This window comes from Zeus faber (genome assembly GCF_960531495.2).
Source record: "Zeus faber genome assembly, chromosome: 8".
Taxonomy (NCBI): domain Eukaryota; kingdom Metazoa; phylum Chordata; class Actinopteri; order Zeiformes; family Zeidae; genus Zeus; species Zeus faber.
In genome coordinates this window covers 17106603-17119753 of record NC_137195.1, presented here as the reverse complement: position 1 = coordinate 17119753, position 13151 = coordinate 17106603, and the positions used below count along the sequence as shown (strand labels likewise).

The 13151-nt window shown below is 44.6% G+C and overlaps 1 protein-coding gene across 4 annotated transcripts; it reads right to left on the bottom strand.

Annotated features, from left to right (window-relative positions):
• Positions 1-38: 38 nt before the first annotated feature.
• On the bottom strand, positions 39-12499 carry fli1rs (Fli-1 proto-oncogene, ETS transcription factor-related sequence). Of its 4 annotated transcripts, none has more exons than XM_080005557.1 (10): positions 12393-12499; positions 6022-6224; positions 5403-5572; positions 4092-4295; positions 3707-3781; positions 2881-2949; positions 2662-2724; positions 2519-2566; positions 2161-2247; positions 39-1143 (listed from the first exon to the last, which is right to left on the bottom strand). In XM_080005557.1, exons 1-10 carry the CDS (start codon positions 12408-12410, stop codon positions 620-622), a joined length of 1461 nt encoding a protein of 486 aa, XP_079861683.1. In that variant the 5' UTR covers positions 12411-12499; the 3' UTR covers positions 39-619. The 4 variants fall into 4 exon arrangements, with proteins under 4 accessions (XP_079861683.1, XP_079861685.1, XP_079861684.1 ...); XM_080005559.1 differs by having other exon boundaries at positions 12350-12448; XM_080005558.1 differs by lacking the exon at positions 12393-12499 and adding an exon at positions 11881-12262.
• Positions 12500-13151: the final 652 nt, after the last annotated feature.

Genomic DNA, 13151 nt, shown 5'->3' with positions numbered 1-13151 from the left:
TGTATGCCTATACAGTGTATATAAATGTTATGCTAGTCCTTTATGAAAACATTTCAAGTTAAAGAAAATGGTGTGTGACTTGATGATGGAACTTTGATAGAGTTCACTTTTAGGTATACAGTAATCACTTATTTTTATTTATTTTTTTACAGGAAAATGATATATACGAAACATTCTGTACAAATAACCCTTTTACAAAATTCGGGTCAGTGCATATAATTTTTTTTTTTTTTAATCAATATGGCACTGACACTACTGCTGAGCTAGGAACCTTATAAACTGTCTTTACAACCACTAGTAAGTATTACAAATGGGGTAGTTACAAATGGAAAAACACAAACTTGAATAACAGTATGTATTGCGTCAGTATATCTGCAACTGACGAAAAAAATCTTTGCAGAGTAGAGAAGATATGTTTTGGTTTTTTTTCCCTATAGCTTTCCACTCTTAAACATTTTTCATAAAAGAATTACATTGTTCCGTTACAAAAATGAACATAGCGTCATATCACCGTCATTTCAGGAGGAACTCCGATCGGATGCATTCTGGATGGATGGGGCTTATGTTGTGCATACATTGTACAAATTGGGAGTCCTCTCCAGACCACCCCTGTCCTGCCTCAGTAGTATGAGCTCAGGTGGGAGTGAGTGGCTGGGTGCCTGGACATGGCAGTCCCAGGGTAAATGGGGCTGCTGGGGGAGTTCCAGTATGTGGTAGGGGGTGCAAAAAAGTTTCCAGGGGACACGGGCATCGGTGCTGGGTGGGCACCCATGAAGTTCATTTTGGGCTGGTGGCTGTGGTAGGGCTGGACATAGGACACCTCGCTCTGGTACTTACCGATGCCCCCGTCCGCCGCGTGATTCTGGTGGGCCTGCGAGATGCCTTGGAAGTCAAACTTGTAGGCGTAGCGCTTGCCGTGCACCTTGGTCATGATGTTCTTGTCGTAGTAGTAGCGCAGGGCGCGGCTCAGCTTGTCGTAGTTCATGTTGGGTTTGCTCTTGCGCTCGCCCCAGCGCTTGGCCACTTCGTCCGGGTCGGTCATCTTGAACTCCCCGTTGGTTCCCTCCCAGGTGATGATGCCGGCGTTGTTGCTGTCGGACAGCAGCTCCAGGAGGAACTGCCACAGCTGGATCTGCCCTGAACCTTAGAGTGCAAAGCGGTACAGGAAAGAGTCAGGGATTTGGTATTGGTGTGATTAAAGCTACTATACATATAGGATTCAAACACATGTCAGTAAATAAGTGAGTTGTGGGGTAATTTACCTAAAAAAATTAGTATTTTCTCTTTAAAATCCTTAATTTCTATGAAACGCTCCATGGTTTCAGGACCATGGACAGCTCCCGCTTTAATTTAAGTAGAAGAAGCTAGTATTCACAACTAAAGACCAAGAGAGACGTGTTTATGTGCATATACATACTGTATGTCCATTATTTCAGAAATTCCGCCGTCTCTGGTCTTAGGTTTGCTAATCAAGCAAACAAGCTGTTCTAGAGTCTGTTGAGATTAAAACCTTCACATGCAGGGCATGTCTCAAGGTTAAAGACTGCTTCCAGAGGTTTTTTCCATTGCTTGGAAGTTCATGGCAACCCAGACTCATGATAGTAGCGTAGAGGTTATTGTATTTTAAATGGTTATGATATATTGTACAAATTTCAAGTTTACAATCTGTTGAGGATGCGCACACAGCTAGGGGGCAGAAACACATATTGATGGGGGTCATGATTGAAAAGGTATCAACATTACAATACATTACAGGATAAGTGCACTATTTTGGATCCAGGCCTAAAATGTTGGTCTCCATCATTTCACTGATGGAGATGACTGTAAATGGCACAACTTCACGGAATGCTTTGCTGTCGAGAAACTTACCACTCTGCTGCAGATTCTCACCGTGCTTAAATGCAGTCCAATGTACTGATACAGTTCGGTTTTTTTTTCTCTCGGTATAGTAGAGATTTTCCATCCATCTCCTTTGCCTGAGCAGTCTACAGCAGAGCAATCGAAAAACGTCTCCGCTGTACTGCTTCCTGTATTTTTGCCCCTCTGTCTGCGTGCACATCTCAAAACACGTCTTTCTTTTCTACTACGAATAATCAAATGTGACCTTTCCACTGTGTGCCATGGAGGAAATAAGTGGTAAGCAGCAGCCAGTAAACCTACCCACAGGCCTGTGAGCGCTGGGGTCAGGGAGCCTGTGTGAGCTTTGTTTGCCCGTTCGGTTCTTGGAGGAGTTGAGAGCTTGACCTTCTGGGAGGAAACATTAAGGCAGAGAGTCATTTGCTGAGAGGGCAGAAACCCTTTCCCCTCCACTAGATTTTGTTGAGTGGTCATCTGCAACATTAGTTTTGTTTTGACTTGTGCTCACTCCATCTCGGTTATTTGTCTGAAGCCCCAGAAAGAATGGCGGCCCCTCGTTCACTCTCTCCAGTTCGGTCATTTGTTTTGCCAAAGCAGACAGTGTAAAGGCCTCATTTCTGTACGTGCTTTATTCGTTTAATGTGGCTTTTTACTTCCTTACCTGGGTTGGCTAGTTGACTGCTAATGGGTCCTAAGGTCTGGTATGGATCTGTTTGTGAATAGAAATGCAGGGGATGGTTTACTTTTGACATGTTCTCCCTTGTTCACATGTGGATCATTTTGGGAGAGTGTTCGTATCCACACCTTGCACGATCCTGACGGCGGGCTCTGTGACTCTGGTGATGTGTTGATGCTCCATGGAAGTCCCTACAACAACACAAAGAAAAGCGCTCGTCTGTTATTCTCCTGCCGTGTCGCTACTTCATTACGAATTTGATGGGCTGTGGTTTTGTATGCAAGCATGCATCATGCAGGACAAATTCGTCAGGAGCCCGTTTGCGATTGTCTCTGTTTGTGTCCTACCTTTCGGTACCGCACTCATGGTGTTTGCTTGCCAGCTGTTCCTGCGGCCGATCTCATCAAAGCTGTTCTCTGCACCACAAAACAAAACGGAGAAAAAAGACAACAAGAAAAAAAAACCCGTCAAGATCAGAGTGGGCATCTGGTGACACAGGCCTAGAGAACTCTTTGAAGTGGACAGTCCAGATGAAGAAGGAAGGATGTCTGTAAAGCGAGACAGAGAAGGAGCTTCATCAGCTCGAGGACGGGGGAGAGCCGACAGGGGGGAGCTGAAGATGACCCAGGGTTTCTTGGGGTGAGGGTTCTTTTGTTCAGACCACCTCTGTCACCAGAAGATTGTGAATTGTGTCCCAAAGTGGGACTCAAACCCCCATTTCCTGTGCCGGTGCAGCTGTTTCCTGTCTGAAACTGGCTGTTGAGTCGTGGACTCGTCACAGAGTCGGCAACTGAGACCCATGTTTGCCCAAAGAACCTTGGCACTCCTCAAACTGCGCACACCAGCGTTGAAATTCTTCTATCCGAAACAATCCGTCAGGCAAACAGTTAATCTCACTGCTCGTTGGTGATCGTTTTTTAAGATTTTTCACTCTGAATTCTATGAATCAATTCACACCCAAAATTCCTTGCTCTCGCGATTACCTCTATGAGGTGCAGGGGACACACCAGACAAAAACCTGTTGAGAGACAGCCTTCCTTTTTTTCCACGTCTTGTTCCCACATGTTTGTTTTATTCATTCGCTGAATTGTGCAGATTTTGAAGCGTCGAATTCGATCCAAAAGAAAAAAAAAAAAAAAAAAAAAAAAAGACGAGAGAGGAGAGAGGTTTTACCAGCTTTGACTTGTACTCTGGTTTGCTGTGGTGTGTTGTTTGTAGGAGCTGTGGGGTAGGTGAATGTTGGACTACCTGAAGGGACAGATCAGAAAGGAATGTCAGATAACACCACAAGTGAGTCAGTAAATTAGGAATATAGTTAAAAGCTTTGCGATGACTTGTACATATTTGTGAGCTAATAAAACAAATAGGGGAAAAATATTTATGCAGATGGAAATATGCCTATATCACGTAATCATGTAATAATTATTAAACCTTATTCCCATTAGATTTAGTTAATTATGATTTAAGATGAAAGCATCGCAACTTAACACAAATTTGGTCTCGGCATTGGACGGGACCGAACTCATACGTTGTAATTTTTCCGCGAGCTGAGCCTTACTCTGTCGGAGGTAATTGAGGTGCGAGAGCAGGATGTCTGCATTGTACGCAGACGTGAGGCCCATCATGTCCTCCTTGGTCATCTTGCAGAGCGCCTTGCCGTCCAGCGCGTGGAACAGCATTACGTCCACCTCCTCCAGGACGTACTCCTTGATGGCCCAGTCCAACCACTGCCGCACGTGGTCGTGGGTCCAGACCTCGGGGTCTAAAACCAAACGGCAGGTGGAGGACGTTATTTTGGTCAGAATACCTTTTCACTGGTGCGCATGTGAGGAAACGTTAGATGCAAGTGTTTATTCGGACATTTGGTATCAGAAAACAAACCTAACCTAAAAATTGTAACTTATGGTTTTCCACACATTTAACACATTGTACTTTCACGAGGCTGTGATTTTAGTATTTTTAAATAGCTGTAGGCAGGGACGGATTTCCTTGTTAGCGCTCATTAACAGAAGGAATGTGTTTTTCCAATACACGTCCTGACTATTTTGTGTTTGGAAATGTTGTTTCCCATTCGGGGTACGGGACTGATAGTCAGCCTCACCTGCCAGACAGACTAATTCGGGAACACAAGAATTTCCATCATCCTCATTTCCAGTAGCAGGCTTTGACAATGTGCATTGTGAGTCGGCTGAATATTAGAAGGAGCGCGGGACGTGCACAGCCGCTACCACACCCTTGGGTCCCAATTGTCCTTGTTTAACGCATGCCACTGTGTCGTAACATCCGCGTATTATGGTGTATAATAACCAAAGTGTGGTGACTCAGTGGTAAATCCCATCTTATCCAACCGCTCGGACTTGAAAGGATCCCCTACAACTCTCCTGAGTCTTGTGGTGTAACTGCTGTCACGGGTTTGGTCACTCGGGAGATTTACTCACTGGCGGGCCATCGTTTCTGAATTGTGCCTTCCATGACTAGATAACGACTAGTTTGGTTGAGTGTGATGTGCTAAAGCTATAAAGTTTAAAAAAACTGCTTTTCCATTATCCTATACGTTGTGAAAGCTCTATTCAGAGAGAGAGGGTCAGAGAAATGGATCACATCAGCTGTTTCCACCTATCTGAATCACCCTGTCACATCAAAAATAATACCCAATATCCCGTAAAGTTAACTCCGGGGCAAAGGACTGACGAACCAGATTTGCTCACTTCTGATTTTGTTATTTATGTTACGCAATCCGAGTGTGTGCCAGCTCTGACGAAACCGCATCGTGACGCCCGCATGTGAGGGTGGCCCCTCGTCGCAGGTGACATGCACGTCAACACGCGCAAGTCACAAGGGCAACTCAGCGCCTAAACCGCCTACTCACCTGCCGGGACGATGACCCTCTTCTCCTCCGTTGTGCTGTTTGGCGGGGTGGTGATCTGGGGGCTACTCTGGGGCTCTGGGTACGCGGTCTGGTAGGCCATCTGGGCGCCGTCGTTGCTGCTCATGTGTCTGGAGCGCTTGGTGACGCTGCAGTCCACCGGAGACTCACGACTGCAACGGACGAGCCAGAGGGTTAGGCACGTGGAGGCGTAATTCTATCGCTTCCGATGCCTTGGCAAAGTTTTTATAGCCGCACAAAAAAGCTGCGGGGAAGCGATCAGTTGAGATCTTATAGCGCTGTGGGAGCCGCAGTCCTTTTACAAGATTCAAGATTTCAAGATTCAAGAGGTTATTCGTCACATACATATACAAATGATGGTATCTGTTACATGAACATTATTGGTAAACTTATGAGCAGAGTGGCCTATTTTCTATTTAAGTCTCCTATCCCTATTACCTAACTGTTAATGGACACCAAATAAAATGTTTCCCACACCGATGTAGGTCCTTCCCAAGAAAAAAGTTAAGATGGGAAGCGTGACGTGCGCTGCCAGGAGAGCTAGACCGTAATGTGTGTGTGTGATTCATTTCCGACCTTGACGTGCGGCGTCCTGACTCACCTGGCTCCGTTGACGTGCTCCCCTCTCCTTCCGGGGTTCTGCGTCACCCTGGCCCACTCAGGGGGCTCGGCGGGCTCCGGGCTCTGCTTGGCGGTCTGGCTGAAGCTGGTGGGGGGCGTCATCTCGGCCTTCATGTGCATGATGGGGGAGGTGTAGGATGGCTCAAACATGGACTGGTCCTCGCTTACCACGGAGAGTGCTTCCTGTGGGCGGGAGTCAGAACATTACTGTAAAGGGCAGCTAATACCGGGCAGTGATTCCCAGTAACTGTGACAAGGAAATGTCGCACTGATCCGGCCACACTGTAGTTGATGCATGTATACACTTTTTTAAAACAAAGTTACAAAGTCCATGATAAATAATATAAACAAAAAGCAAACATAATAAAATAAAATAAGAGAAGAGGTGTAAGGTGTAAATGTGCTTGAAAAACAACAAAAAGCAACAACAGAAGCATCACAGAAAAAAATTACAATAATACAAATAATAATACAAATGATAAAAATAATGATAATGAATATGACTAATTATATATAAGCATAAATAATCAAATATATTATATAAAATGTATGAAACATAAAATAGAGAAAAATATGTGTAAATGTTAGTATATAAATAAATTAAGTGATGAAAGACACTAAAATCAGGGTGTGTATTCCGGTAAAAGTATGTTTTAAGAAGAGATTTTAAATGTGGCACTGACTGGCCAGCTTTATTAAGCAGTTATTTTAAAAAATGACAGGGATGGAGAAATTCTGAGAAATTACAAAAGGGGAACGCAATGATCGATGGCTTTGAAAAACGACGGCCCTGGGAAAATTGGGAGACTGGAGGCTGGTATGGTAACTTGTAAGATGCTGGCACTGTACCTCTCAGCAGGCTGATCAACAGCTTGTCTGGAGAGTTCTCTATCCGTTATTCCACATTCTGGGGCACCCCCCCATCGTAATACGTAAACATATGTGTGTATGATGGTGGAGGTGAAGAAGGCACCCAACAGTGCAGATAATGGAGTAGATTTATATGCACAGTTTGCGAACAAGACACGATGGAATAAATAAGAATGTGTAAACTTAAGTAAAGCTGAGCAGCCAGGTCAGAAGATAAGACGTTACCGCTTACGCAGACTCTTTCCGAAGCACCTGTAACCTCCACCAAAGCTCAACATTGGTTAGGATCGGGGTAGAGGGTGGTTGACTCGAGGTGGGACCCTTATCAAGATGTGAGTCCCTCCTTTGTGCTGCTTCCTGTGTTGAGCGCCGACAAAGTCCTTAAAAATCACCACGCCACCTTAAGATGGCACTCTCCCCAGCGCATGGGTGTGTGTCTCGTCAGGGCGTGTTGTGTCTATGAGGCGGGCGAGGGGGCCGCAGACAGGACCTGTTGTTGGACTTAGTGTGCATGTGCCATGCGAGGGAGTCTAAGTGGGTGTAAGTGCGTGTTTGTTTAGAGGAGCTGAGTATTGTCTTTGGACATTGTACGTCAGTGCCGTGCTTTTTCAGTGGCCTTCAGGAAACCTGGCCCCCATGTGCACAGAAACCTTTTGGCACAGGCCAAGGGAGAGGAAATGGAGAGGGAGGGGGGCCACCGTGTAAAAAAATCTGGGTCATTTTAAAGCTGGAAAACAACCCCACGACCTATGGTCAGCTCACTGGGCAACAAGGAGACTACAGCCTTGACTGAAGTTCCAAGTGCCGCAGTTCTATTGTGTGTGTGTGTGTGTGTGTGTGTGTGTGTGTGTGTGTGTGTGTGTGTGTGTGTGTGTGTTCCCTTAACATTGTTTACCATTGTATACCAGAACCTAATGGTTTGCACACAGTTTGGCACCCCACCCCCACCCCCACCCCCACCCCCGCTGGGTTGTATCTAAACTGTAGTACAGGGGTCATTAAGGGATTTCAATGTCTTTGCTAGGTGGTTAAAAAAAACAACAAAAAAAAAACATCCGGCAACCACGCAAGAAACCTTGCTTAAAAAACTCAACGCCACACAAGAAAATTCACGTTACTGTGATGCAATTAAATGACTCGCTATGAGGAAGTAGGGTGGCAGCCATGTTTTTTTCAAACGGTCAGCAACATCGCGTAGGTCGTGAGGAATCCCTTCGGACGCTCTCGAACGGTGCCTCGGCGCCGCTCCATTTATCTCTCTTTCTCTCCGGCCGATTAATCTGCTTTAACCAAAAAAAAAAAAAACGTTCCACTTCTGCTGCATCGTCCTCTTTCTATCGAGCCCCTTTGTATCTTTCATGTGATAGTCAGTGTGTGTGTGTGTGTGTGTGTGTGTGTGTGTGTGTGTGTGTGTGTGTGTGTGTGTGTGGGTGGGTGTGTGCCGTTCTCTCCACCGAGCCCCTGACTCAGTGCAGAAGTGAAACACACAGGCTGAACGGGCCGCCGCGCTCAGTGACAACAGGACTCGTCCAAATGGTTCGGCGGCGGCGGCGGTTTTCGGGGCTTCGGCCGCAGTTTTTCGCTCGCCCACCCCATGCATTGGCAACCCCGGACCCCGGAGCCTCAATCGCACATACTCGAGTAATCTTTCGAAGGAAAGATACTTTTTACTTCCTACTTGAGTACCTCTTCAAAGGAGTTTAACGTACTTTGCACAACAGTCACATTTTGCGTCATTATTTCTCTCTCTCTCTCTCTCTCTCTCTCTCTCTCTCTCTCTCTCTCTCTCTCTCTCTCTCTCGTCGTCGACGTTTCTCCCTTGAACTAATCAAGCGGTTCACAAACTGGCGACGAAGCGATGGCGGTGAAAGACGGTGAAACTGCGCTCGGAGTGGATACCGAATCGTTGAGAACGGTTTTCACATGGGGCTCCGAAATAAACATTTTTTAAAAATGAACGACGCTGCCCTTTTGGTGGAAACTCTATTGACTGGATATTAGGACAGATTTGATGAAATGTAACTGGCACTTGAGCAACTTTTTGACTCAATACACTGTTGCTCTTACTCAAGGTTTTTTTTTTTTTTTTTTTTTCCACCCTTCTGAGAATCACGTTTACCTTATTCGAGTTCACCTTGAGTTAATAGTCAAACTCCTGCTCTTTCACGGGCGTTCTGTTTCTCCTCTGCAGGCTGAAACAAATATACCTAAATGCGGCCTGACCGCCAATACCACAACTGACTTCCTGTTCTGTTCTTCCAATCTGTCGAGGCTGTTTGGGCTTCTGAAAGTGCTGCCTCTCTATGCTCGTAGTGTCACATTGGCAAACGGTGGCTTTTATCAATAGCGTTCTGGCAAAATGAGAACGGTTGAATGGGGAAAAGAAGTGTGCAGGAGTTATTTGGACGAAGGTTAATGACTTATTTCCCTTCTGTGGCAACATAAATCTGGTGTCATCTATGGAAATGTTTACAGGGTTGGGAGTTGGCAGGTTCGTGAGTTTGCATCATGCAGTCCCCCTGCCCACACTTTGTATGAAGCTTTATAGCGTTTGGACACGATACTCTCGGAGATATGGTGACAAAGTCAAATGGAAAATGCTCGTTAAGTGAAAGCTCGGCGTCTCTGTGAAACACTGTTCGTCGGGGCTGTAGAAAAGCGGGAATCTGGATTAAAAAAAGAGTAATGTTTGCACTTCATGATCATCTGATGAACTTGACAGAGAGCTTTTGCGACGACTGAAACTCACCACACAACTCACGACAAGAACGTTGGCGCGATCAGCAATAATAATCAACAATAATAATTCCAGTCGCCCATTAATACATTTTGTATTTCTGTTCGTCTTGACAATTGGGTTTATTACCTTTTTTTAATTCTTAAAATGTTGCAAGGCCCTTAGATACCTATTTGATGGGTTACCCTTCGATGGCGGTGGTGCTTTTTTATCAAAAAGGACGCTGCGCTTGCACATTTGATAACGCCGACCGATGAACTTCAGAAAAAAACGTTTGTGGTAGAAATTGACTAAACACAAGATCTCAACTGCATTGCTATCACATCATCATGCTCAGAGTATTCTTCCGGTCTTGATAAAGTAAAAAAAAAAAAAAAAAAATGACAGAAAATATCCAACCGTGAGGAACCATCATAGACTTTTTTACTTTCACCTAAATCGGCTAGAAGGCTGTTAAACTGTACATGTTATTTTGACTTTTCTGTATTTATTGACATAAACTAAGGGGCAAGCGATCGACCTATCGTGCTGACGATTATGGTGAACAACAGAGGTGATCCATGTGGCCTGTGTCCCATAATGAACTACAACTCACTGCAAAGTTCCCCGTAATATGTAATAATAATTCACACGGAACTGTGATCTACTTTTACCAAGACGCTTCAGAAACTGCAGAGAAACAACGTGTGTGTGCGTGTGCGTGCGTGCGTGCGTGCGTGCGTGTGTGTGTGTGCGTGTGTGTGTGCGTGCGTGCCAGAGAGGGCGCGACAGAGAGAGCGAGAGAGGGAGAGAGAGAGAGAGAGAGAGAGACGAGATGCAGAAAGCAGAAGTAGGAGCCTTCATCGAGCTGATTTTGCAAAGCCCCCCCCAGCTGCCTCCTCCACACAGCAAACACGATGTGGTTTTCACAATTTCAGCGCGAAATAGTCTTTGTGTCAAGACGAGGGGTTAAACCCTCACGTAGAGTTTCGGTTAACTAAAAAAATAAAAAAATAAAATAGGCACATTAGGTCTCAGGGTGCGCTGATCTGGCAGCGTGTGTGCGTGTAAAACAATGCGGGGCCCCTGTGTGTGCGCGCATTTCTAATTGCCGAGTCTTTGTTGCGTTATTTCTTCTGGTCCAGCTGAACGGAAATGTGTGCGGAAAGTGTGAGGTTTGTGCAGGAAGCCTGCTGAGCTTAGATAACAACACCTGACAAGCGCTCCGTTGGCAACTATAAATTATTCTTTAAATAGCCAAAACAACTACATTTTGCTTGACGATGAAAGTAATCGCCGTCACACCACAATAACTTGTTTTAGTCTGTTCGCAACCGAACGGTGCAAAGATAACGCAAGATAATTGGGTCCAAATTGAAATACTTTCAAATAGAAAAAACGATTAGTATTATTGTGTAAATATTTTATTCCTCACCCATCAATGAAATATTCACGTGTTCTGAAAGAAATACAATAATTAGTGCCATATGAATACAGGGATTATGATTATGATTATGGTTGTGATTATGATTATGGTTATGATTATGATTATTATTATTATCATTATTATTATTATTATTATTGATATTACTATTGATGTTATTATTATTATTATTATTATTATTATTATTATTATTATTATTATTATTATTATTATTATCTTAATCACATTCACGCTTGATTCTAAACTATTCCCTTGATCTTGCACCTTTTTTTGTAGAACAGAAAGAAAGGAAAAGGGTCTTCAAATGTTAGTTCCCTAAGCCTAAGGTATTTCGTAATGTGTTTAGGCCTCGAGTCAGGTTCGCGGTAACCTATTAAAAATGCTTTAAATTGCTGTGGAGACAGATCCGTGTCTCAAAACGGTCCTTTTGTCAAGACAACATCTGTTAAAAACGATTTAGAAACGAAAAATGTCAGGAAAACGTGTGCAAGGTTTTCCAGTTATCCAACGAAAATAATAATTCGTCTCGTTTAACCGAAACGTGGCCTTATCTTATGTCTCGCCGATGGTGCCCAGTATCCGCTTATGAATGTGTAAAGAAAATCGACGGACCGTATGTGAGTCTTCCCTAAAATAATTAACAGCATAAAACTGAGACGGTTGATGAAGGCCCGTTTGACGTTTTTAACGGGCGTGTGCCTGTTTTGGCGTGATAATCGGAAAGACAACCCATATAATACACACAAACGACGAATAAATGCTCTTCAGAATGATACATCTGGTTGATAGAGAATTCTAAGACCAAATACCAGTCATTTGCTCCATGGGGAGAGAGGCTCTTTTTGGATCCCAGGTACTCCACGACAACCGTACGGGCACCTGCTGCTGGCAACAATTTCCATCTTATTCCGCACGGATTTGGATTTTTGGAAAAAAAAAAAAAAAAAAAAAAAAAAAAGAAAAATGGAATATTCGATCAGTCGTTCAAACCCTGGTTATTGTCTTCCAAAAGCTTTTGGTTCCGAGGCTCCGTTGCGGCGACGCAATTAAAAAAGACGCGCGTTTAGGAAATCCTCTTTTCTTTTTTCTTTTTTTTTTTTTTTTTTCTTTTTTTTTTTCGCCACACGAACCCGTCCCCAAATAGTCATTTTATCGGAGTGTAAAGATGTAGTGGTTAGTTGTGTTATTATAGAGCCGACTTACAACCACGAACGGGAAGGAAGAGGAAATTTTTGCAGCAGAAGGAAAGAGTGGGGACCTGCAGCGGCGCCTGCCTACCGGCGCGGGTGGGAAGCCGGAGCCGGACTCCCACGTACGGTACCTTTATCGTACAGTCCATCGCAGACGCTCCTCGGTCCTGTTCATTTAGAAGCGCTTCGGCAGCGTCGGACCCGTATCCTCGCTTTATCGCACCGAGTCGTGCAGGGGGGGGGGGGGGGTTGCGTTTTACTCTATGGCGCAAAGCATCGCAGTTACAGTTTAGAGACCATGAACCGGATGGCGGCTATTTTTTTTTTTTTTTTTTTTCTTCTCTCTCCCTCGCTCTCTCTAAATTGGGAAGTGAAGTCACTCTTTCGACGCGGGTGCAGCGACGCCGTGTCAGAGCGCGGCGATCACTGCGCGGCGATGTTTCTTTTCTATTTTTTTCCAGACCTCCCGACAGCGGTGGATTTATTTTCATTTATTTACTTATTTTTTTAATTTTACATCGCCAATGAAACGACGTTTTTTGGAGAAAACACCTGGAGTCGGGGGGGACAGTGATGGGCTTAATGAACCCGATAGATTTGAAGTTGTGAGTGCGCGGTGGCGGCCACGAACTGCGCGTCGCTTGCGAAGCAGAGGAATGTTACTCCTTTCACCAATTACCTCGATTGGAATATCGGGGATTAGCTGGGATCTTTGCGATTTGCAGACATTTCGACCAATAAATCCCTTTTCCATTGACAACCCCCCATCTATCGACAGTGCGAGGAAGTGCATCGGCGTATTTATTTCAAATCACTTCAGTGCAGGACTATATCGACACCCATATAGCCTTATATATAGCCAAATAGCCTGTGTGTGTACAGTACACCAG

Excerpts from the sequence above, each read along its gene's own strand:
- fli1rs (XM_080005557.1), bottom strand. Across the intron at positions 5,573-6,021 it reads GAGCACGTCAACGGAGCCAG|TCGTGAGTCTCCGGTGGACT; the intron begins GTGAGTCAGGAC and ends CGTCCGTTGCAG. Across the intron at positions 4,296-5,402 it reads GAGGGTCATCGTCCCGGCAG|ACCCCGAGGTCTGGACCCAC; the intron begins GTGAGTAGGCGG and ends GTTTGGTTTTAG.